This window comes from Columba livia, chromosome 3 (assembly GCF_036013475.1).
Source record: "Columba livia isolate bColLiv1 breed racing homer chromosome 3, bColLiv1.pat.W.v2, whole genome shotgun sequence".
Taxonomy (NCBI): Eukaryota; Metazoa; Chordata; class Aves; order Columbiformes; family Columbidae; genus Columba; species Columba livia.
In genome coordinates, this window is record NC_088604.1 from 78,115,326 (window position 1) to 78,137,626 (window position 22,301).

Genomic DNA, 22,301 nt, shown 5'->3' on the forward strand with positions numbered 1-22,301 from the left:
AGCTGTCCTTCCTCACACCTCGCCTGGGAATAAGTGCCAAGTAAGTAAGTCATGGACTAAAGAGCGACTAGCAAAGTACAACACTTGAGTGCATCTCAAACTAAAATTTAGATCAAACCTCCCAATAACCAGAGGCTTTTAGCTTACCCTCTTACAATAATACCCTGTGTATGTGTCCCACAGACTATAAGACTTCACAAAATCATTTTAACACATGTAGCATAATTCATGGTACAGTATTTCCATAAAAAGGCTAGCTAGCTTTGCTTTCAAAGCAATTTGCAAAATCTGAAAACAAATACTTGCCAAAAGATACCTCTCAAATCCCTCAAACTTATTAAAAGAGAGTGGTTTGGAATGGTGTCTTTGTGCATTACTGATGTTGCGAAATGAGCTGCCCTCAAGAGTCTAAAGTTCAAAAAGCAACAGAGAGCACAGAGCAGGAAGCAAGTAAATCAAAAAAGTTACACTGTCACATTACTCTTTAGTCATAACCAGCACAGGCTGTGAAAGATGAACAAGTGTCAGATAAAGGAAGGAGGGATGGGAACTGAAGAGACAAAAGGAGGACAGATAAGGACAGCAAATCAAGTTTTCTAAAGAGAGTTCTAATGTCATGACTCATTTAACAACTGCCACCATCATGAGTTGAGACATTTAGGCCTCCACTGTGAACCATTTGTATCGAAGACATAACCAGTAGCAACAGTTTTATTTTTGCTAAAAGCCATTATGCTCTACTGTATGTATGCTGGAAGGCATTTCCCATCTGACTTGTGAAGAGTGATTTTAATAAAATGTTTCATATATGTAAGCATGTCTTGAGACCAAGTAACAGCACTCAGTTCCCTTACATGCACAGTTGATGTGTACCGTGCACAATTATCTGTCTTCAGGGTTTTTTTGTTTGATAGTACTTTATTTCCTTTTATTAGTTTTTTTATCTTTTTTTAAATGCCAATGCTTTAACTATGTTTAAACAGAAAATTTAAAAAAAGAAGTGTCAGAAACTTCCAGGCATGCTTTCTTATTCTGTGTCCCAAGACAGTTCCAGTGTAACATCTTTGTCAGGTTACACAGAGTAGAATCAAAACTTCTTCGTGAATAACAGATTTGAATATCAACAAAAACAAATTTTGACAAAAAGAAATAACTAAAAACCCTTCAACGTGAAATAAAACATTCTATTTTGAGGATTAACTTGTAATTCAAAACCCTGTTTAAATTCCAATCGGTTTCAAAACAGGTAACTGAAAGACTAACATTTTTGAAGTCTTCCATTCCCTTCTTTTCATATAAAACTATGCAGTAAGGCCACTGCAAATCCTGTTTCCCCAACCCCACATTTCTAATTGCAATTTCTACAGGCCAAAAATATTTTGGCACTTCCAAGCACACTATCAATCACCTAGAAGATGGGAGAAGTGAGCATCACAGGGCTTCCTTTTCTGATGTTACACCTGTAACCCTGAAACAGCCAAAGAAGAAACTCATAGACAGGATAATATGAACTAGAAATCCTTTCCAAATCTCTCTGTTGATTTCTCACACAAAATCCTCCCTTGACTCCACACTACACTGACTTGCTCAATCCACTGATATTTATGAACATAATCTTTTCTTACTCATTGAAGCCCTTGGAAGTGAAGTTGCAGATCTCTCCTCAAGCCAGAAGCCCATTCCTGTTCCTCCTCTTTCGTAATTAGAAAGGACTTCGAGAGGTCACCTACTCCACCTAGTAGCACCAAGGAATAAGCAGCTAAACCTAAATGACTCCTGACAGAAGTTCATCTAAATTCCTGAAGATCTCTAACGGTGGAGGCTTCACAACCTCCACCTGGCTCCATGCATTGCACCTCTGTGGTCTGCGCACCAGAACCCAACGCATTAAAGCACACAGAACTTCTCGTGTCGCTGAGCTTTATGGCAAAAACTCACAGAGGTGCTTCAAAATTCAAAAATTTACTTCCTGCCCGCAGAAGTGATTTAGCCAATTAGGAACCACGAATAATCAAACTCTGCAAAGAAGGGGCAGGCATGGTCCCTCTGCAAACTACAATACGCATTCATCAGTACTGTTTGCTAGGTTATGGTAACAACAAATAAAGATACCATGCAAAAAGACAAAGTAATTCTTGTTGTGGGAATAGTAACTTGAGCATTTAACCAGTATCATAATTGCAACATTGCCTTAAAAAACAGATTTGCATTTACAAAGGATATTATAAATATAAAGAGTAGAAAGCTAGTCTAGATCACTTTAGCAATAACTGTGTAAATAAACTAAATCCTGCTTAGTTAACTGCTTTCCATTTTGCAAGACTTAATATGTAGTTTTACCAAGAGTAACGTTACCACTGCACAAAACCAGAGGGAAATTCACTAAACTATTATCTCAGTTCTTAAATGTTTTACTAAATAACCTCATATACAGTTCTCCTGCGATTCATACCTACAACAGAGATGAAAATATTTTTTTGTTGTGGAATTCTGTAATAATTTGCTACAAATCACTCAAAAGTGCTAAGACAGACCTTCAGTTTTATAAAGCTTTTCTTTCCTTAACAGGCAATCTTAAGCTTTCCCTCAGGGAGTTATTCTGTCTGCAATTCCCTCTGTCCAATGCTCTCATTTATACTTTCTATCTGAAACATAAGCATAGTTAATTGATGCTGCATTTGATTTAATATATCACAGCAAAGAGCAGACAGAAGAAATCACTCACAGGGTGTAAAAATCCACTGTGGTATGAAAGTGACAAAGCCTTAAGTGTGTGTATCTAACAAACAGTACAAAGTAAACTCTTCTGTAGGTCTTAACTAAAACCACTTTGTCAACTCTTCTCCCACAACTTTGGTTGGGAGGGAAGGAAGAAATGAAAAGTTAATGTCTGAAAATGCTTTAGAGGTCAATAAAGTTAATTTTGTTCAGTTACACTGCTTTATTAATTTTTTAATCTTTTTTCGTGTACTAAATCAAGCTCCTAACTGCACTAGACTGCAAGTTTTTTGTTTCGGAAATCCAATATATATATATATTTTTTAACCCTACAGATATTTTGGGGTCTTTGAAATCTGTTTTACTCTCTATATCTACAAAACCAGTGCTCACAGCCCTGGAACAGGCACTGAAACTGACTGTTTCAAAAGGACTGCTTTGGTGTTGATGGACATGTACTGCTACTCATAAAACAGAGTGGAAATGTTAAAAGTACATTTATAAAAATGAAAAATGTACATTAAAATGTGAAAATCCTGTGCTTCTGGAATGGAAAAAAGAAAAATCGGGACAGTTAAAATGGAAAATAAATTTGTATCTGAGATATGAACTAGAAGCAACTGAGAAAGTAACTAATATTGCAGGTCTAGGCCAGCCATATGCCCAGCACTTCCCAAAACTAGCTTCTGCATACGTAAAAGTCCACCCAAGTTAGAGCTAATGTGTCAGTCACAACATTTCTTTCTGGATGCATCAAAAGTCCATCCTGAGGACTGTGGAAGTAAGTGATCTGTGGAATGTGGCTGGGGAGGAAGTGAGTGGGCATTAAAACAGACCAGTGTGAGCCACAGTTCAGTTTCCCAGTTTCAGATCTCATGCAACCAAGATAGAAAGTTGTATGTCTCAGGAGATGCTCCAAGCTTTGTCACATTTAAAAATAAGTTACCTAGGAATTTCACACCTTATTCAAACACTGTAAATAAATTACATACGTGAATAAGAATTTAAAGAATAAAGCAAAACAAATTTATAAAGGATATGAGGTATTGCAAAGAGCTGAGCAAAAACATGGAACGATGATCCCCAGGCAATCTGCCAGGGAGCAATGTATGTCATGATGAATTGCAACTTCTGCAGTAGGTCCCACAGCTGAAAAAAAAACAAACAAAAAAAAAAAAAACAAGAAAAGGGAAAAACATGTTGATTTTTTAGACACAGAGATTGTTTCAGTACTAATACCTGAAAGTGACATGCTTTTTAGAACTGTGCCCTGGAATTAATGCAAGATAAATTATATTTTATTATTAGCTTTCATAGGTATTCAGACCTTATTTTAGTAAGGGACAAAAATACATTCTTCATTTGAAATTCAAACCTGCAATGAGGTACATTTTAAACCACCATACTAAGGTAGCTCCCAGATTACCTTTCTTCAAAAAAGTATGTCTGCTTTATTAGGAAGTAGGAAGACAGGTTGTGATATTCGCTGCATGTATCACACCACCAGTCAGACACTTGAGTGTTACAGGAGAAGAGACTCCAGGAGAAAGTGGCTATAGCAAACACAGGAGGCTCAATGCACATGGAAATCAGACAGATTTCTTGAGAACACAACATCGTCAGTTGTTGAATCAATGGGAGAAGCTATCATTATGCAAACACATGCTTGGCATTAACCATGAATTGTAGCTGCATTTTCAAGATCAAATCACCTAACCATAAAAAAGTTGCATTAACATGAATTTTTATTGTTGTGCGGTACAAATTAAAAACCACTGAATTTACTTTTTCTTCCTGTAAAATATGTTTTGTGCTGCAGCTAGCAGTTTGTGATTGAAGAATGACATGTACTTATTTCCTAGAACACATTTTTTTCTGCCAGCTCTCTTTGCATCAGGCCAAAACAGATCTTGTCTGCACTGGGCCATCAGATTCACACTGCAGAGTGAGTTCCTGACAAACTGTCAGGAAAGATTTGGCCATCAATGGACATTAGTGCTCAACACACACACACAAGTTGACAGTGAAACAGGAGTACATGCAATATTTCATGCTCGTATAGCAAATATACATTGAATTTCCATAGCAAACCTTTTAATTGAGTTCATGAAAAACACGATATTGCCAACATCCTGAAAAACTGAGGCTGTATCAATACTCATATATTACATGCTTCCAGCAAATGTTCCCAAGCAGTGGGGTTGTGTATGTTGTTAAACTGTTAGAAAGGTCCCTGGGAAGGTTTTGGTCTGGCCCAGCCAGCACTCCTCCACACAATGCCCAGGCATCTTTTTGAACAAGAACCGTCCATGGTCCATTGCCAGGTGGCTGTTCCATCCGTCCATTCCATGCACAGTATGGGAGAGTTTATTAGTCCGTACACAAGTTTCCCCAGCAGAGCTGGCCTGAAGGACAGAGCACAGTCCTAGGGACACCTTGTTGACTAGTGTTTTGTCAGTCAGAGAGGGTGCACCTTCACTGGCCAATGCATCTCATCTGCCCTTCACTTACCACCCCTAAATTAAGACTTGGCCACCTGCATCCACATCAGCAATGCACTTACATGGTGTTTCACTGAGCTTCTCCATGAACTGTTGTAAATAATTGCAAATGAATTGGGAGGGAAGAAAGAATGACTAACAGCATTAATTTGTTTTGGTCTTTGTGCTACTGACGGATCAGAGAAGCAGCTGCTAACTCCAGCTATAACCAGGCTCATGCCAACTCCAGTTATTATACAACTGATAAACCTTCCAGCTGAGATGAAAGCAACGCTTCATGTTTTCTTTGCTTTGGCAGGACTCAAATTAGGAGCAATATGCAAAATGCAGATTATGTTAACTTTTCACAGGCACACTATTTAAAACCACCAAAGCCCTAATAAAAACAAGATGTTATGATCTCTTCAAGGCACAGCCTCGTTACCCCTGTTTAGTTTGAGAAATTAATATCTTGTCAACTTTGTTTTCTCTCAAAAATATTACAGGTGACTTGAAAGCTACAACATTAGCTAAAGCAGGCAAGTAAAGCTGAACTGAAACTAGGACTGACTTATTTCTTTGAATCCTGTTTAGCACATTTTGGGTTTGCTTTATTTTGCTTAATTTTTATTTAACTGAAATGTCTGAATGAACAGCTGGGAGAAAAACTGTATCTGCTAAAAGATTTAAGGGAAGGGTTGAAAAAGCTAATGACTCACATCTGAAACCTCAAAAATTCAAAACTACAGCACAACCCAGTGAAATTCTGCCTGTTACAGATTGAAATCACAAAGCCATAACTCACCCCAGCTATGCTCAAAGCTCAGGGTTCATGAAAAGGTTTTCAAACCTCAAATAAAATTCAGGTTTTGCATTTGCTAAGAAGGCAGATTCAGGAGGAGACCCTTCTGGCTTTTTGTTCCATTACATTGCTTTAATCATCCTTTAATATTTTCACATTCTTGCAAAACAGACCATGGAGCCCAAGTTCACTGTTGCTTCTAACAAGTCCTACTACTTCTACATTCACCACCACTTGAACTTGCTGTTGTTTCTTTGAACACTTTGCCTCTCGACTAATGTTTCTACAGGACAGGCAATGGAGCTCATTTCCATTCACAAAAACATGAAGCTAAGAAGAATGCTCTAGTGAACCTCTCTTGGCTTTTGAAAGTCTTACAACACTGCACCTCAAGGCTTGGGAATATGTGATTTTCAAGCTACTGCTTTCATTAAGAGTTGTCAAGTACATCTATTACCTCTTAAATTACCGCTTCCAGGGCACGTTCTGCAAAACACTTTAAGGGTAACATGCCATTAGCATTTTACTTATCTAACTATAATTGCTAAAGGTGATGTCATCTAGCAACTATAATATAGAGATTTAGGAAGGGGGGACTTAGCTTTACATTTGCTTTTTTTCATTTTGCTAGAATCATCTGAAAAAAATATTTCTCCTTGTCAGTTTTACCCAATTTACAACATGCTTTCTCCTACATCTGGTATAGGAACTCCAAGGATTCACAAAACACTGCTGCTTTTCTCACAGAAAGAAACTGAAGCTGCTAAAAATTGCCTTCAGAAATAGGAGGAAGCTGATCCTCAGAAATAGTCATTCTCTTATTTCAACTACAACTAACTGCATTTCAGTCTTCAGTCTTCAATAATCATTAAGACACTAGCTAAAGAGCAAAACCTTCAATAACATTTTTAAATTGTCAGAAACAATACAGACTTAAGAATGGATTAGGAAAACCAAAGCCCATCTGGAGTTGAAACCCATGAGGAAACTAAAAGGCAACAGGAAGGACTTCTACAAATACATCAGCAGAAAATGACAGACTGGGGAAAAATACCACGGACCCACTGCTGAATGGGGCAGGGGACCTGGTGACAAAGGGCATGGAGAAGGCTGAGGTACTCAATGCCACCTCTGCCTTGGTCTTCACTGGTGAACCTTCAAGAATTGCAGGCCCCTGAGACCTGCAGGAAAGCAGGGAGAAATTAAGACACCCTAACCAGTGAGGGATTATTTAGGGGTACATTTAAACGAACTAGACAAAAACATTTCCTGGGACCTGATGGTACACCTCAGCTCTTCTCTGGTTCTGTGAAATATGCAGTTTATCCTCAGTAAAGTTTTGTTTGAATGAGGGTAATAACTTGGGTGTGAGGTATATTTTTCAAACAGAGATAGATACAAAAGGGGAACCTTCCCATCTAAAGTGTAAAAAATGATAATAATAATAAGAAAATCTGTGCTGAGTTTTAACCCTCTCTTTATAAAGACTTCCTTAAACATGTATAAAAAGGATTTTTTCATTAAGACTTCTGCATCCCAGTTTAGGATGATTAATAAAGGAACATTTTTATTAAGCCTTCATAGATCTTCAGTGTTTTCTACAGTTCACTTAGCAGACAAACGATATATTATTTAGGGGACACAAAGATCTAATATTCCTAGATATCTTTACTTATGACAGTTTTGCACAGCAAACAGTTTTTAAGTCTTTGATAAAGAGTTTAAATTATCAGTGTATAGAGTAAATTTAAACTAGCACATTCCCACTGCTGTCGAATGGAAATGTAAAACATGCATCCATCTTTCATATTTAATGTGGACACACATGTTTTATCATCTTAATCATCCCTAAGTCTTCTATGAGTTCTGAAGCCTCTGGAGACCTCTGGCACATAAGCTAGCATTCTATGTATCTATAAAGAAAGCAGAGGCAGAGTTACCTCTCAGAATTTCTTTTAGATCTGGTTATTCTTAACCAAATTTAGATAACATTACAAACTAGAAGTTAATGGAAATTAGTTAACACAAACCCCCTAAAATACTTTGGAATCTGAAACGTCACTGAAATTTTATCTCCTTTTCTTAGTTTGGTAGATTTCAATAAACTAGGAAGAGATTAACATCTGAATTTAAATGACACTGAGTGTGATCTGCTGTGCAATGCTTTCAGCTTTTGGCAGCCTCTCTATCTGTTTAGCATGTGTTGGGACTCTGTGTGGGCAGACTCCTTGGCAATACCGCGACTAAATAATGCATGAACATTAACAATGTCTTGCTAAGCTTGAATTTTGCTGTGTTTTTTAAAAAAGCAAACATACAAATCAGTTTAAAACAAAAGTATCTGTCATATATGGCTATATGCTCTATGTGCAACACAAAATTGAGAGATTAAGAAAGTTAAATGCAGAAGGCAATTATTTCCCACTTTGAACAGGTATTTCTTTATATTCCTGTTTAAATCCTGAGAACCTAAGGTGGATCTGAACTCAAACTATCAGATGCTAGGGGGGTATTTAGTTTTTCATGGTTAAGCTAATTCTGGTCAATTGGCAGCTCCAAGTCTTGAAGTAAGTTCCAATACCTACAGGTTGTTGGTTTGTTGTTTTTGTTTGATTGTTTGTTTTTTGATTGTTTTTTTTTAATGTCAATAAAAATTAAGATACACTAGGAGTGAAAAGTTGTGAGCATGTATGTAGTTTTGGATATGAAATTAAACTTATGTGGAACAATTTTATTCTAGTTTATGGCTTTGTTTTGCAAACCATTGACTTTGTTTTTTATTTAATGCCATTTAAAAGAAACTTCACCTATGAAATCCTGCAAAACAAGATTTACTGGAAATATTGAAAGGTTTTTAATGTTTAAGTCTGTGACATTCTGTTGGTGTGTTTTAACAGCACTGTGTTTGAATTCAAAAGAAATACTTTCCAGGCTGTCTTTATTTGCTTCTGGTTACAGACATTTGAAGCCTTTATGTTGTAGGATTTCAAGAACATTGTCTAATGCAACATATATAAGAGAATCAAAACATAATCAGTCAAAGGCTGTGATAACAAACCTCCTGAAACAGTGTTCAACACTTGACATCGACAGTGTACAAAACAGGTATGTTTTAAACAGTTTGAGTAAAAGTCTTGGAAGCCATACATTTGAAGTTAAATGTTAGGCATTGAGCAGAGGGAAGTACAATGAAGATGATGACAATAAGATGATGGTAAAACATAACAAGCAGCCCTGGATCTGCTCATGGCACAGGCTGCTTCTTCCAACACTGTTAGCTGACAGCAAGAGCCTGTGGCACTGTAAGAAACCATCTCCCAAGGTGAGCAAAAAGCATAAGATCAGAGCTAACTACTAATTTGCAGAGGGCCAGACAAGCAAAATTAATCAGTTAAGAGCTGCACTCATCCAGCCTCTTCAGTGAAGCCTTGGCTCCTGCCAGGACTGTATCTTTCCAGAAATCTCCTTTCCTAAAAACGGACATTAAAAAAAAAAGTACAAAGTTGTGCACTGAAGCACCAGATACTCAGGATTTCTCTTTCATTGCCTGCATTGACAGATAAGAACATGTCTCCATCAGCATGAAAGTATTATACATGAATATAGTCCTTAGTGTATAGTGATTTGGACTGAACCCAGGGAAGGTGTGTATATCTCCCTGCACCCCAAGTGTATTTGTCCCACTCTAAAGAAAAAAGAGAGACAAAATACAATTTGGGAATAGTATCAAGAATGAAGTCTGACAAAGAGGTCGGTGATGAAAAATCAATTAAGCCATTTCTCCAGCATTAAAGGGAAACATGAACTGTACAGTGCTAAAGGAGTCTATGCAAAATACTACTGGGATTAGCGTGTCAAATATCAGATGTAGCCTTGAGTATTTTACTCAGCAGAAAGTGTCTTAACAGGGTTTATATGCTAAATATTAAAAATTGAGGAAACAGCTGTGACCTGAGAGAGCAGCTGATTAAGACATTGGATTTCAGTATGCACAAACGGCAAGAAACGGATTAAAATATGAATTAACAACTTAGTGCCAGAAGCTTTGAAGTGAAACATCAGATTTAGAGAAGGACGAAAAAATCACAAGGGGACAGGAAAAAGAGTAAGGCTTTTGACTTATAAGTAGCACCTAAATCAATCAATGGGACATGTCAACTACCTAAGAGTTTTATTGCCATAAAAGCAATAAAAAGATCCAATAGGTTAATTACTTGACTTCAACAAAGCACCAACAAGGTCAATACACTTCCTCATAGAATGAAGGAAAATAAGATGACACGCACTTCTTTTCTGTCCAAGGGATTGTGGTGTGGATGTTGAAAGGTAAGACTGATTAGCACGGCTCTGGCAGGTTGTTACAAACTGACTGTCTTAGCTGGAGTTACTTTGACATAATGATCATCTTTCACGGATGCGTGACATTGGATTCTATGGCAGAAAGAAATACATGAAAAGAGAAAAAAATCTTTCAAAAAATAAAAAAATGCAGATTCCTTATTAGTTGGAAAATGTATTCTGGGAGAGAAGAAAAAATATCAGACAGGGAAATTGTATTCTTAAGTGAGCTCAGCAGGGGTAAGAGTACTTAGGCAAATGAATTCAGTGTTAATGAAGGCAAATTTAACAAGCTCTGGTTCTTTGATTATTTTGCCTTATGCACGAAGACAAATTCAGAACCCTCAGAGGACTCAACTATAAGAAAATACAAGGTGATTTTGTATTTTAGTGTTGCTAATTAGTTCATCCACACACACAAATTAAGAGGCCATTAAACTGCCTGACAGTAACATACAAGACACTGAAAGGGATAAGAAGTTGCAGTCCTACACATTAGTGGCTTAATGACACTCGGTCCTATAATTCCCCCCAGGATCTCTGTAGTAGATGAGCGTGTAAGGTACGGGTGCCTCTTTCTTTAGGGTTTAAAGGAAGCTACACAGGTTTGGCATAAATGCATATTCCAAAGCCAGGTGTCAATTCTCAGTTGAAAGAGTGGCTGGTAAAAGAACCACTTTACCACAGTTTGTCATACAAAAATCTCCAACATGCAGCTCAGCTGGTTTCTCCCAGCAGTGAAGAGACCGGAAAACAAACAAAAAAAACCCCACACAAATCCACAAAAAAACACCACAAAACCACCACCATGAACAAAAAAAACCCCAACAAACAAAACAATACCCACACTAGTTTTGTGTAGTAGCCAAGGAGCATACTACAGCCAGAAGCATCTGCACCCACACTACCAAGTTTTTTTGCTGCCTTTGCTCTTTGAGCTCAACATCAGCATGACTTGAGGTTCTAAAAGCTGTTCAGGGAGACTCTACAGCCCCCTCCACCAGCAACATTTAGAGCATGTCCACAGCACTGGATGAAATGCAAAGCCACATCTTTAAGAGAACACGGAAAAAGATCTGGGGACAGCACTTGCCATGAGCATCTTCATTAACACTCAGTTCCAAAACTATATCCTCACTGTTCAAACTATTTGCATTGCTTTCTACTTCACACTTAATAATACCTGTTCCTTTTGGACTTGAAAAGTCAGCATTCCAGACATTGTTTAAAAGCAGCTCACTCATCTGCCAAGAGCAGCAGTGCTGGGAACATGTCTTTTTTTTTAAAAAAAAAAAAAAAAAAAAAAAAAAAATCACACTGAAGAAAGATGCACTAGATGAGCTACGACATGCACTTAATCATCCATATGCTCTCCCTCTCATGTATGTGTTGTGTACATTAGCATTTTGTCAGTAGACATTAGACGGGTGGAAGAAAGGTCCATCTTTTCATCATTTGAAAATAGATGACTCTTTCCATGCCCTCAAACTGGTTAACATCCCCACATTTTTTATCTTATTAAAGAAAAAGTCTTAGAGTTTTTCCTACTGTTAGAAGTCTAGGAAGAAATCTCCTAAGGCTTGTTATATATTTGACCTTTGCTCCACCTATGAAGAATATATTCTCAGTTATTTGTGTGTTTCCATTTTCAATGAACATTCTTATTAACCTTTGCACTGACACTATCTCCTAAAAAGTCCAGGGAGAACAACTGGCTCATTTTAAAAGTTTGCATGGAGTCATGTAAAACAAGAAGATTGTCTTGATTATCCAGTTTGACTTCTTGTAAAGCATTACACCCACAATTTATGAATGTGCAATCACGTAATTTCAAAAGGCCATTCAGCTCTGATTTAAAGAATATAGACAATGGGAGTTTTGGACAGAAGAATCCCAGGCTGTAGCCAAAAAAACAAACTGAGCTGGCTACGTGGGAAGCCTTAACATAACAGAGATGGAGAAATCCTGTTCCACTTGAATTGAAAGCCACAATCATTCTTTAAAATAAATAAGAAAGTTGTTTCCTAAACATTTATCTTGCTCCCTTCCCAAATCAATCTGAAAGATGAAACAGTACACTCTGCGTATGCCTCATCAACTTTTAGCATTAAATTTTCATATTTCACAACTTGTCAAAATGTAAACAGCTACTGATTTTTTTAAAAAAGAAGTGAATTAACCATGTCACATTAATAAATCCTATAATGTTACAAAGACCAAAAAATCCAGACTGATTAAAAACATCCTCAGAAACAGAACTGAACAGACTCTCTTGTTCTCTGTGTTGCCCCACTGTGGGCGGTTTGGCTATCTACAAACAGAGATAAAAATCTGTGAGCAGCAATTTGGACTTCCATGCCTCAACTTGTTCAGGAAGCAATATGCTCATTTAGAGCTTCTGATTTGACTAAAACACATTAAATCAACAGCACAAAGGGGAAAATGAGGGAAGAACAATCAGTGAGATATTCAGAAATATTCCACTCAACATTATTAGCAAAGTTTTATTCAACATAATCTGCTTCAAGAGTCACTAGTGCAGTTGTGAATGTCTGTTGAATTTAGATGCCTTCTTCCCTAGTGTCTCATAAAAGAAAATAAATGCTTACTACCACAGTGCTTTGAAAGCATGCAGATATTTTTTGGTGGGGTAACCATGCCTAAAAATTACCATCACTATGACACAGCATTTCTAGTGTTCCCTAATTCAGATGGTAGTAACTTGGCACTTTCAATGAGTAAGCAGAAATCAGTCACGACTGTTTAACAAGTTCTGCATAGACAAAGCTGATGGTAATAGAAACTATTTTAGCTTTTGTTTTTCTTTTTAAAAATAGTTGCAAACATAAAAGTGACTGACAGAATCTGTGAAGACCCATAAACCTTTCAGGAACAGAGGTGTATGCATCCTGCTTAGGGCCTATGATATGGAATAACACACAACATCCTCAAATGACCATATCCTTTACTAAAGTTCCACAATGTTGACCTAATAAAAGCTCAGATCTTAATTAGGGTGAAGAAAACTTCAAATTTCAAAATGATTTGAAATTAATAGAACTCTAATTGCTATCATCTGCAATGCTATTTTTCAGATTGGCTTTAATGATAATTGTGTAACTGTGCATGTGCTTTTGCAATAAAAATAACTCAACCATTTAATTTCAATTTTAAAAAAATGCAACAAGGCCAAGTACACTTGATGAACTAATGACCTGCAAGATTTCAGATATTATCAGATATGAAGAAGCTGGCAGAAAAATGCTAAAACTACATTTTAAAAACATGTCTGTAGTACAAGCTTTCAGCCTAGTAGAGCAGTACTTATTCTAGGAAACATCTCTGCTTAATTCAGCATGCATCTTTCATTACCTCACTTGTATTTCTATCACTAGTCTTTCTACTGTAAACAGTAGCTTCAAACTACCCAAGCAACTCCCATAAAACAACACTGAGAGCCTTTGTATTTGTCTCTTCCAAAAAAATGCAATAATCCACATCAGTATTTTGTGATATGCTCACAGGGTCAACATTTTCAAAATAATCAATGAATAGTGAGACGTTGAATTCTGGGATGCTGATTGTTGGATCCTGTGAAGTGATGTTTGGAGAATGAGTTTTAGGACTAAATAAGCCATTATCCAGACATGGGATGTCCACTGACTCACATTACTAACAATCTTCTCTGGAGACAGAAAAGTACCCCTTACTCTAGGGAACACAGTAATGCAACACATACTGAAAACTGCCACAACACTGCCAACCACCCATCACTTTCACTGCTCAGCTTTCACTCCAAGGTAAAGAGTATAAAAAATTACTCTAACCGTATTTTAGGATCACAGAGCTTGGGGCAGGGGTTCTTTTTAAAGCAGGGCTTCGTATCTCTTCTGCCCTCCCTCCTCAATCCTCAGTCCTTGTCTCCTCACCGCAGCAGAGAAAAAGCAGAACAAGCCTGAGGGCCAAAGGCCTGAAGCAAATGAACACACTGATGGAGTGTGATCCAAGAGTTCAGAGAAAAGAAAGAGCCCAATGTCCATCACTGAGCTGCTGTTACTCCTCCCTTACAGCTGCACAGAAATAAACCAGGAAAAGCATTTAACTTCCACTTCGCTCTTTGCTGGAATGACTGGGAACTCCCAACATAACACCAACAAACTGGGCCTTTCCTTAGGAAGGCCGAACCTTCCATTGTCTTTCTCCTCTCAGAAATGAAGTGGTGCTAGCTGGGACATACACATAATAGGAATATTTTAGAAAAAGAAACCAAGCAAACAAGCCTGACAAAACCAAACCAACAACAAAAAAACACAATGAGAATAAAACACCTCACCAGAGTTACCCTCAGACAAATGTATCAGATGTTATCACAATCGGGGACCAACAAGTTTAAAAACAAAACAAGATACAAAAGAACTGGTAAAAGCTTGAGGCAAGCTGCCAATACTTTCTCGTGTTTTATCAAGGTATCAGCTAAACCTGCTTCTTTCAATGAAACAGCAGATATAGCAAATCAAGACAGGACCTGATCCGACTGATGCAGAAAGGGTTTTTTTTTCCTAAAGTAAATTCAAATAGAGCACACTCCAAGAGTTAACAATGTAAAAGAGGAAGGAGCTCTGAGGTTAAGGTTAAGGGCAGCATCACAAGGATAACAGACTGAAAATAGGAAAAGAAAAATGTTAAGGCTGACATTAGGAAATCATTTATTATCATGAGGATGATTAGATAATGTATTAATTTCCCAAAGGAAGTTGTTGAGTCAAACACTAGAGGCATTCAAAGGAAACCCAGATAAAAACACCAGGCGATTGATCTGGAGGGCCGCCCTGCACTAATGACTCAAGAGGCTCTTTCCAGCTCACTGAGAACCCTCCTCCTCTTGAAAACAACAATTCTGAACTTTCTATAGCAACACGTGAACACAAAGTAAATGCAAAACATTGCACAAAAGCAGAAAAGACATTTAGCTGGAACCTTGTTTTCAGCTTAGATTTTTTTCTTCTATAGTATCAATGTCTACATTCATTCTTTACTTCTAAAAAATCCAACTGCACACTGATCAGCAGAGAGACACTGAAAACTTGTATAAAGCTATGAAATTTTCCAAAGAAATGACAGGAGCTATAAAACTTGCCTTATGAAACACGATGGACATCATGAAGAAATCCAGCAAGAAATTTTCTGAAATGTCTCTATAGTCAAATCGAAAGAAGATTACAGTAAAGCTCAATGTAACAAATTGATTAATGGGATTACAGAATGAGGAGCGGAGGAGTTTCATCCCAGCAACTGTTATCAGGATAATATCACAGCTGTAAGAAAGGCAGAAAGAAAACCTAGTCAAAGTCATAAAGCATTACATTATGAAGCTCTTAAATACAAATAGCTGTACCAGATGTATTTTAGATTGCTAAGTATATATAAATCTAGACATTTTAATTTCTGATGTTCACATTTTATTAATTTCTGATCTTAATGCTATGTTCTTTTAATAATCAGATTTATTTTACCCACATGCAACTTCATTTTTTTCCCTTATCATTATCACACACTTCTAATCTGTAACAAAGAAAGAACTCTGTACTAAAACCAGTAGTATTGACTATTAAAAACCAAGAATCCAGAAAGGATATTTTTGTATAACTCTTAAAATTTCAGTTTTGCAAGTACCTTAGCACTTCCATTAATACATGACAGTAATTTGAGAAAAAAAAAAGTATCTGGAACTCATTCCAGTGTTTTTATTACTAGAAATTTCACTTGATGACAGAGTTTATAATTATTCTCATAATTTCATTACACACAATGTCAAAATTCTGGATAGAAACACCCACAGATGTGAAATGCTTGAAATTCTTAACCATTGTTCTTGATTGGAAGGTCATCTGTTCTATATAGTAACTACTTCATCAGATGAAAAGAAATTGTGTGTTCATCTATGTGTTGTAAAATGTGTGCAGCCTGCATTTTACTCTCCCTTATTATATTCAAGAGAATAAAGTCAAGCTGAGAACTATAAATAGAAAGTGACCACACAGAAAATCAAAGTCCAGTCTTTTAAGATTAAAGTGCTCTCTGCTATATCTCATAAAATATAACGTTCCTCTTTTAACTCTGCAGAAAACTACAGTTTTCTGTGTAAGAAAAGAAAATACAACTACATGAGAAGGAAAGATGGAAATAATGTGTTGGCACCCCTTGAATAAAAAACAAAAACAACACTCCGGTCTCTAAATATATTTCTGAACGCAGAGATTTGAGGTTGTTCAAATTTTTAAGATACTTAACAGAATCATAAAGATGGTCTTGCTTGGACAGTAATTTTGATCTCTTGATAATACAGCCTATTCTGGGGGTTAGATCCTAGAAAGGTCTCAGACATACTTATTTTTAGATCACCTGGGTAGATGACCACTCCCCATAAATGCAACACAGTAATGGGCTCCAGACCATGAACACTTACATGGCTCTTTATTTTATCCAATAACCACAGAAACAGGTCAGGAGCAGGAACTGGAACACATGATTCCCCACTCCTTCAAGAATTTCCTTACCACCAAAGTAGGAGGATTTAAGAGCAAGCCTCCCATAGCCTCTACTTGCCTGGTAGTTGCCTAACAGAAGTAAATCTCAAGCCTCCTAATGAATAAGGTAAAATTCAGGGCATTCTGGCAATTGAGCAAGTACATTGAGATTGCAGTTTTGCACTCTGATGCCCAAGAACCATACTGAATCTATTCCCGAAAAAGACTAACAAAACCTAATAGTCATGTACAAGTAACTCCCTGTTAATTGAGAGCCAGGTTATTTCTCTTCAGTAAATTAAACACATTAACATTTTGATGTTCGTAAAAAAAAGGGAGGGAACTTCAATTCATAATGAGTGACTCAAAGCAGGCCAAGTATTTGCAAAACACATGGAAAGTTCTCTTCCATCCTGCTGTGAACCAGAAGAGCTGCTGCCATGACTGACATTCGACAGTCCAGAAAGCTCTAAACAGGTTTTCATCATTCTAGCACAGCTCATAAGTCTGCACATTTCTAGGCTGACTTTATGTGGCATTTATTCATTATTGTGTATCTTCTGTAACACAAATGCAACTTTACTTGAGTGCAGGTCATTCTAAAAGATCCCCAGGACATCACTGTTTGAATGAAATGCCAAGCCGACCTTATTTCTCACCTTGTCAAATCTGTTCTTTTCAATTTGCCACAGATTTCTGAATGGAAAACCTAGCAACTAAGCTAAATAGATTCTGAAGCCACTAGAAACCATCCCAGTGTGTCTCATGTGAACTGGTTGGATCTCGCAATCTTCAGAAAGAAGAAAATTCTTGCAACACGGAGGAATTTTCACATGGAAAACTTACAGATCATAGAGCAAAAGGAAGACTTTTTCCCTCGCTGAATCAAATAACATGCAGAAAATTTCACCAAAAAAAAAGACTTTTTATAAAATAATGGTCTCAGGGATAACAGTAAATAATTTGCTTATTACCTTTCTTCTTTAAAGATATTGCCACCCAAGATGCTCCTCCTGAGGCTTTAACTCTCAGCAGAAAGCAAGAGAGAGAAAAAGAGGGGCTTATTTCTGAAGTCTCTGTGGCAGGTAACACAGGCAGGCTTTTCCACTTGTCAGCATGAGTCCCATTAATAACCAGCAGATTGGGCTCTGGAAAGCTCAAGCAAACTCCTGACTGTGAAGGAGCTGTTCTGCCTCCTCAACCAGCAAACCACTCCAGTCCTTTATATCACAAAGCAAGAGGGAAGCTTCTTTACAAAAATATATTCAAATAGAGAAAAACTTCCAAAATCAAACCACGCAAAAGCTACCAGCCCAGACACTTCCAGACACAGAGCAGGAGAATGCCGTCTTCCCTTCTCTAAGGTATGATGTGGTCTGATCCTTGTGCAGTAAATAACTAAAGAACGTTCCAGCAACAGAAAATGTATTTAGGTATTAAAGCAGAGAGGTACAAGCCTCGGTAACACTGTATATGGAAGGAGCAAGGAGACTCCAGGATGCCTCAGAGGCTTACAGAGTTGAAGAGAAAGAGGTAGAATCCGAGGATGTGTGGCATTTACATGGCAGCTGTAGGGGAAGCATATTAAAGGAGTGCCAGAGAAGAAGGGATACAGGGAATGTTGTGGATAGACCTCAGTTACAATAAAAAGCACAAAACACAGGTTTGAAATCCAAGGTGATCACACAGACACAAGGCGGATGGGAGAAGGAAAGGGCTGTCATGGTATTCCCCTACAGGCCAAACAATGAGAGACAGACAAATGTAATTACTTTGTTTAATCTCAAGATTTCTGGGGGACTGACTCACTACTTCTGAATGCTTGAGGGAGGTGAGACTTTTAAGTGCCATCTGGCTTGGAGGAATGACTATGTAAAAATAGCACCTTCCTTATCCTACATATTTGCCCTGTGCATGTATTCAGTCACGTCTGCTGACAGACAAATGAAATTTTGATTACTTTTTAGCTCTCCCAGCCTTGCAGAACCAAAGAGAGGGATGAGCGTGAACTCTGTTTCACACTGGACAAAACCTGTAAACTCCTGAAGCACCTTGGCCTCAGCATCTCCCAAGTGCCGGGGGGAAAAGGGTCAATGGGGAACTACACATGCCACCCCTGAGTGACTGGTGAGAGTCCCTCTGGAAAAGTAGTTGTTTGGGAGGAATACGCAGAAAATTTGACTAATGCCCTAGTTCTAGTTTCAGCCCCTAAAAGCAGGGACCACCTTTTCCTTATAGTTGCGTAGTCCCTAAAGTTGTTTGCTCTTCAAGAGAGAAGAATAATTAAAACAACACACAATTTTTACATCTAAGATCTTTTCTCTAAATTATTATTAGCACTGAGGAACTCCCCTTCCGCTCCAGCAGTTTTTCCTGCTACTGGAACCTTCCTTCTTGGACACAGGCTGTTTTGTTGTTTTTATCATCTGCATCACCATCATTCTGATAAAAACACTGCAGAAACTCTGCTCACTGGAGATTCTGCAGTCACTAAGCCTGCTGAGTATCTGCAGTAAGCAACTCACTGACCAAAATATTTCCCATAAAAGGCTGTCTGCAGGGTCATACTGTGAGACCATGGATCAGCATCAGCACTTCTGCTTAATATCAGAGACATCAGACTTTGGAAAATTCTGTATCCTTACCTTTCTCAAACCACTCCTATTGCAGGACTAACCATCATTCTACACTGTTGAATATTTTATTCAGTCTCGCCTTAAAAGACTTGTGTGGTGAAGCTTCTGATAACTCCTTTGGGAGACTACATTGTAGTCTTAAAAATCCTCAGTTAGAAAATGTTTCCTGATATCCAGCCCAGATTTCTCATTTTTATCTGATTAATTCTCATTATCCCACTGTGTTTAAGCCCAAACACCTGCAGCCTGGTGTAGTGTGTCTTGCTTTTAATTGACATTTAGACATTCCGTGTATATCTATATATAGCTCTGTAATCTTTTAATTTCTCTCTCTCTCACTGGAGTCATGTCTTAGCACGTGCTAAAGTAGTTTTGCTTTTTTCTTTCAGCAATGCCAGTGATTATTGTATACTTAACTTACAATGCACAAAAGCAAACTGTGACAAGCAGACTTATTCAAGAAACAAATTTCATTTCTCAGTCTTCTGTCTAATCCCAAATATTCTACTAATCACATGCTTTGAGTTATAACCTACTTACTGTGTACCAAGCTTCTTGTATTTACTAATCGAGAAAGCATCAATGGTGAGGGCATTCAGTATTATAGCTGGATACAAGATGTATTTCTCAAAGCATTGAAGCCACACATAGAGCCTTTCAAACCACATCAAATGAGCAGCATCTGAAATACAAATTCAGATAACAGATCATTTCATCGAATTAGCAGCATTTTTGCACTGCAATACTGTAGAAGAAATGAGTTAGCTCACATTAATAAATATCAGCCAACATGAAACAAAAGAATTCATAATTCTTTTGCAATAGAGAAATAATTTTTGTTCTCTGAATTTAGAGCATCTGTTTTGCTGCTTGTAACTGCACTCATGAGAAATGCTCAAAAACAATAGGAGATGGTTCATGCTTGATGGTAGTTTCTACATAATCGAATTACTAGTCACTATATTAAATAGCACTTTTACTGATGTAATGGCTCCAGAGAAACCCTCTCCCGCTCTGGCACTGACCTGGTGGGTGACCTAGGAAACCACATTTGAACTCTGTGCATCTCCTTTCCCATCTTATAGTGGCAAAATGATGTTCATTAGACTGCAAAGTATCATTGACATCACTGATAAATGAAATATCCTTTCAGCTCTATTGACTGAAGAATTAACAGGAGCTAGAAACTGTCATAGATATTTCTCAAAACACTTAAACAGCCATTGTAAAAAGTATCTGCCAGGATTACATTAATCATCAGTAAAGAATATATTTTTGTATGCAGTGGAGTTTTCTAATGACATGACAGTGCTTAATATGAGTATTAAACAAGAACTAAATGCTCTGTGCAGTTCAACTGCTATGACAACATAGGTGAACTGAGTGCAGAAACACTTGTGTATAGACAAAAATAATGTCTTTATTCTCAACCGAGCGCAGATTGACAAGGTTATTGGAAAAAACAGTGAATGCAAAAAGGCAGAACTTGATATTGACTCAGAAATAACAATGTCAGCTACTGAATCTCCAATACTCTTCCCTGAAGGAATGAAAATAATTATGTATACACATCCCACCCTCCCACACATACCTTTTCAATGACAGGCAAAGACATGCTGAATCATCAGATTTGCCTGTTCTACAGGCACAGCTGTGTCTTGTATATGTTCAAAGAGAAAAGATCTAAAAGCAATCCTTCTAAATTAGATTTAAGTAACGCTTTGCCAGTATCTTAAGCTGACACTCTTGCAAAAATCTGCCTTCAGAAAATATTATCAACTTCTGTTTCCTGTTATAATGTAAAATGTTTCCTCTTCTTATTACCTAAAGGCCAGCTCCTAAAAGTTCATACACGCAGCAAGATGTCCATTTTGGAACTTAGCTGTTTTTCTCTGTTCCTCTCTCCTCCTCCTGAACTACAAATTACTCCCAGAGCTCCACCCAAGAACTTCATCCAGCTTCCCAAAGCTGAGCTCTGTGTTAAGAACTCAAGCTTGAATAAAGAGATGTGCATATCACGTAGACCAAAGAGAAGGCAGCTACAGGAGCAGAGAGTGATGTGTGCAGGCGGTGCAGAGAGATCACATTCAGAGGAGGCCCAGGGAAAGATGTGCATGCTTTAAAAATGGCTTATGTGAATCTGTGAGGTATAAAAGCAGTGGTGGGAAGAAGTAGATTAGAAAAATTGTGTCTCATGTTCCAGGGTTTATTTCTCACTCAGTCCAGCACTACTTTCTACACATCTATTATACCATAAGCTCATACATCTTGACCTCAGCCTTTCTTCCTGCAGTCAGGCAAAACAATGACAAGCAATAAATGAGTTATCCCACAGGGGTATCATGAGAACTGGTCTGATACTTGTGATTCTGTTCAAGGCCTGAAAGTTTGAGCAGCTCATCCAAAGTCTATGAAACAAAGCCAGGAACGACTTGTGGAATTGTCGTTACCAACTGCTTGTCTAATTGCAAGCAATCATCCGTCTCCCCATAGCACTACATTTGTCAAAAATTGGGATGCTGAAAATTAAATTCTATGCAGTAAAAGCTCCTTACACACATCTTGTTTTGTGTACTTCTCCCTTCATTGTCCATGCCTGACAACTACAGCATACTATCCTTTTCCACGTTTCTCTTTCTGTATAAACAGGGAATCTTTAAGTTCAGCTCCTACATTTTTCTTACAGGGTAAAAGAAATAAGACAGCCTGTCAGACATATCTATCAAAGGGATTACACAACCTTTTCTTCAGCTTGTCTCATCTCAGAACATGATAAAAAGCCTCTGCAGCAGCCTAAGGG

General features: G+C 37.7%; 1 protein-coding gene across 5 annotated transcripts in view; it reads right to left on the reverse strand.

Annotated features, from left to right (window-relative positions):
- PCNX2 (pecanex 2) overlaps positions 1-22,301 on the reverse strand; it is a 151,171-nt gene that overhangs the window by 54,740 nt on the left and 74,130 nt on the right. For 4 of the 5 annotated variants that reach the window (XR_010471482.1, XM_065057769.1, XM_065057770.1 and 1 more), the window contains 3 exons: positions 20,042-20,183; positions 15,476-15,653; positions 3,758-3,867 (listed from right to left, as the gene is read on the reverse strand). Coding sequence is in view for 4 of the 5 variants with exons in the window: in XM_065057769.1 (XP_064913841.1) it covers positions 3,758-3,867; positions 15,476-15,653; positions 20,042-20,183 (430 nt within the window). In the remaining variant the exon portion in view is untranslated. The remainder of the gene's footprint in view (positions 1-3,757; positions 3,868-15,475; positions 15,654-20,041; positions 20,184-22,301) is intronic. The other variant, XM_065057771.1, reaches the window with a different exon arrangement.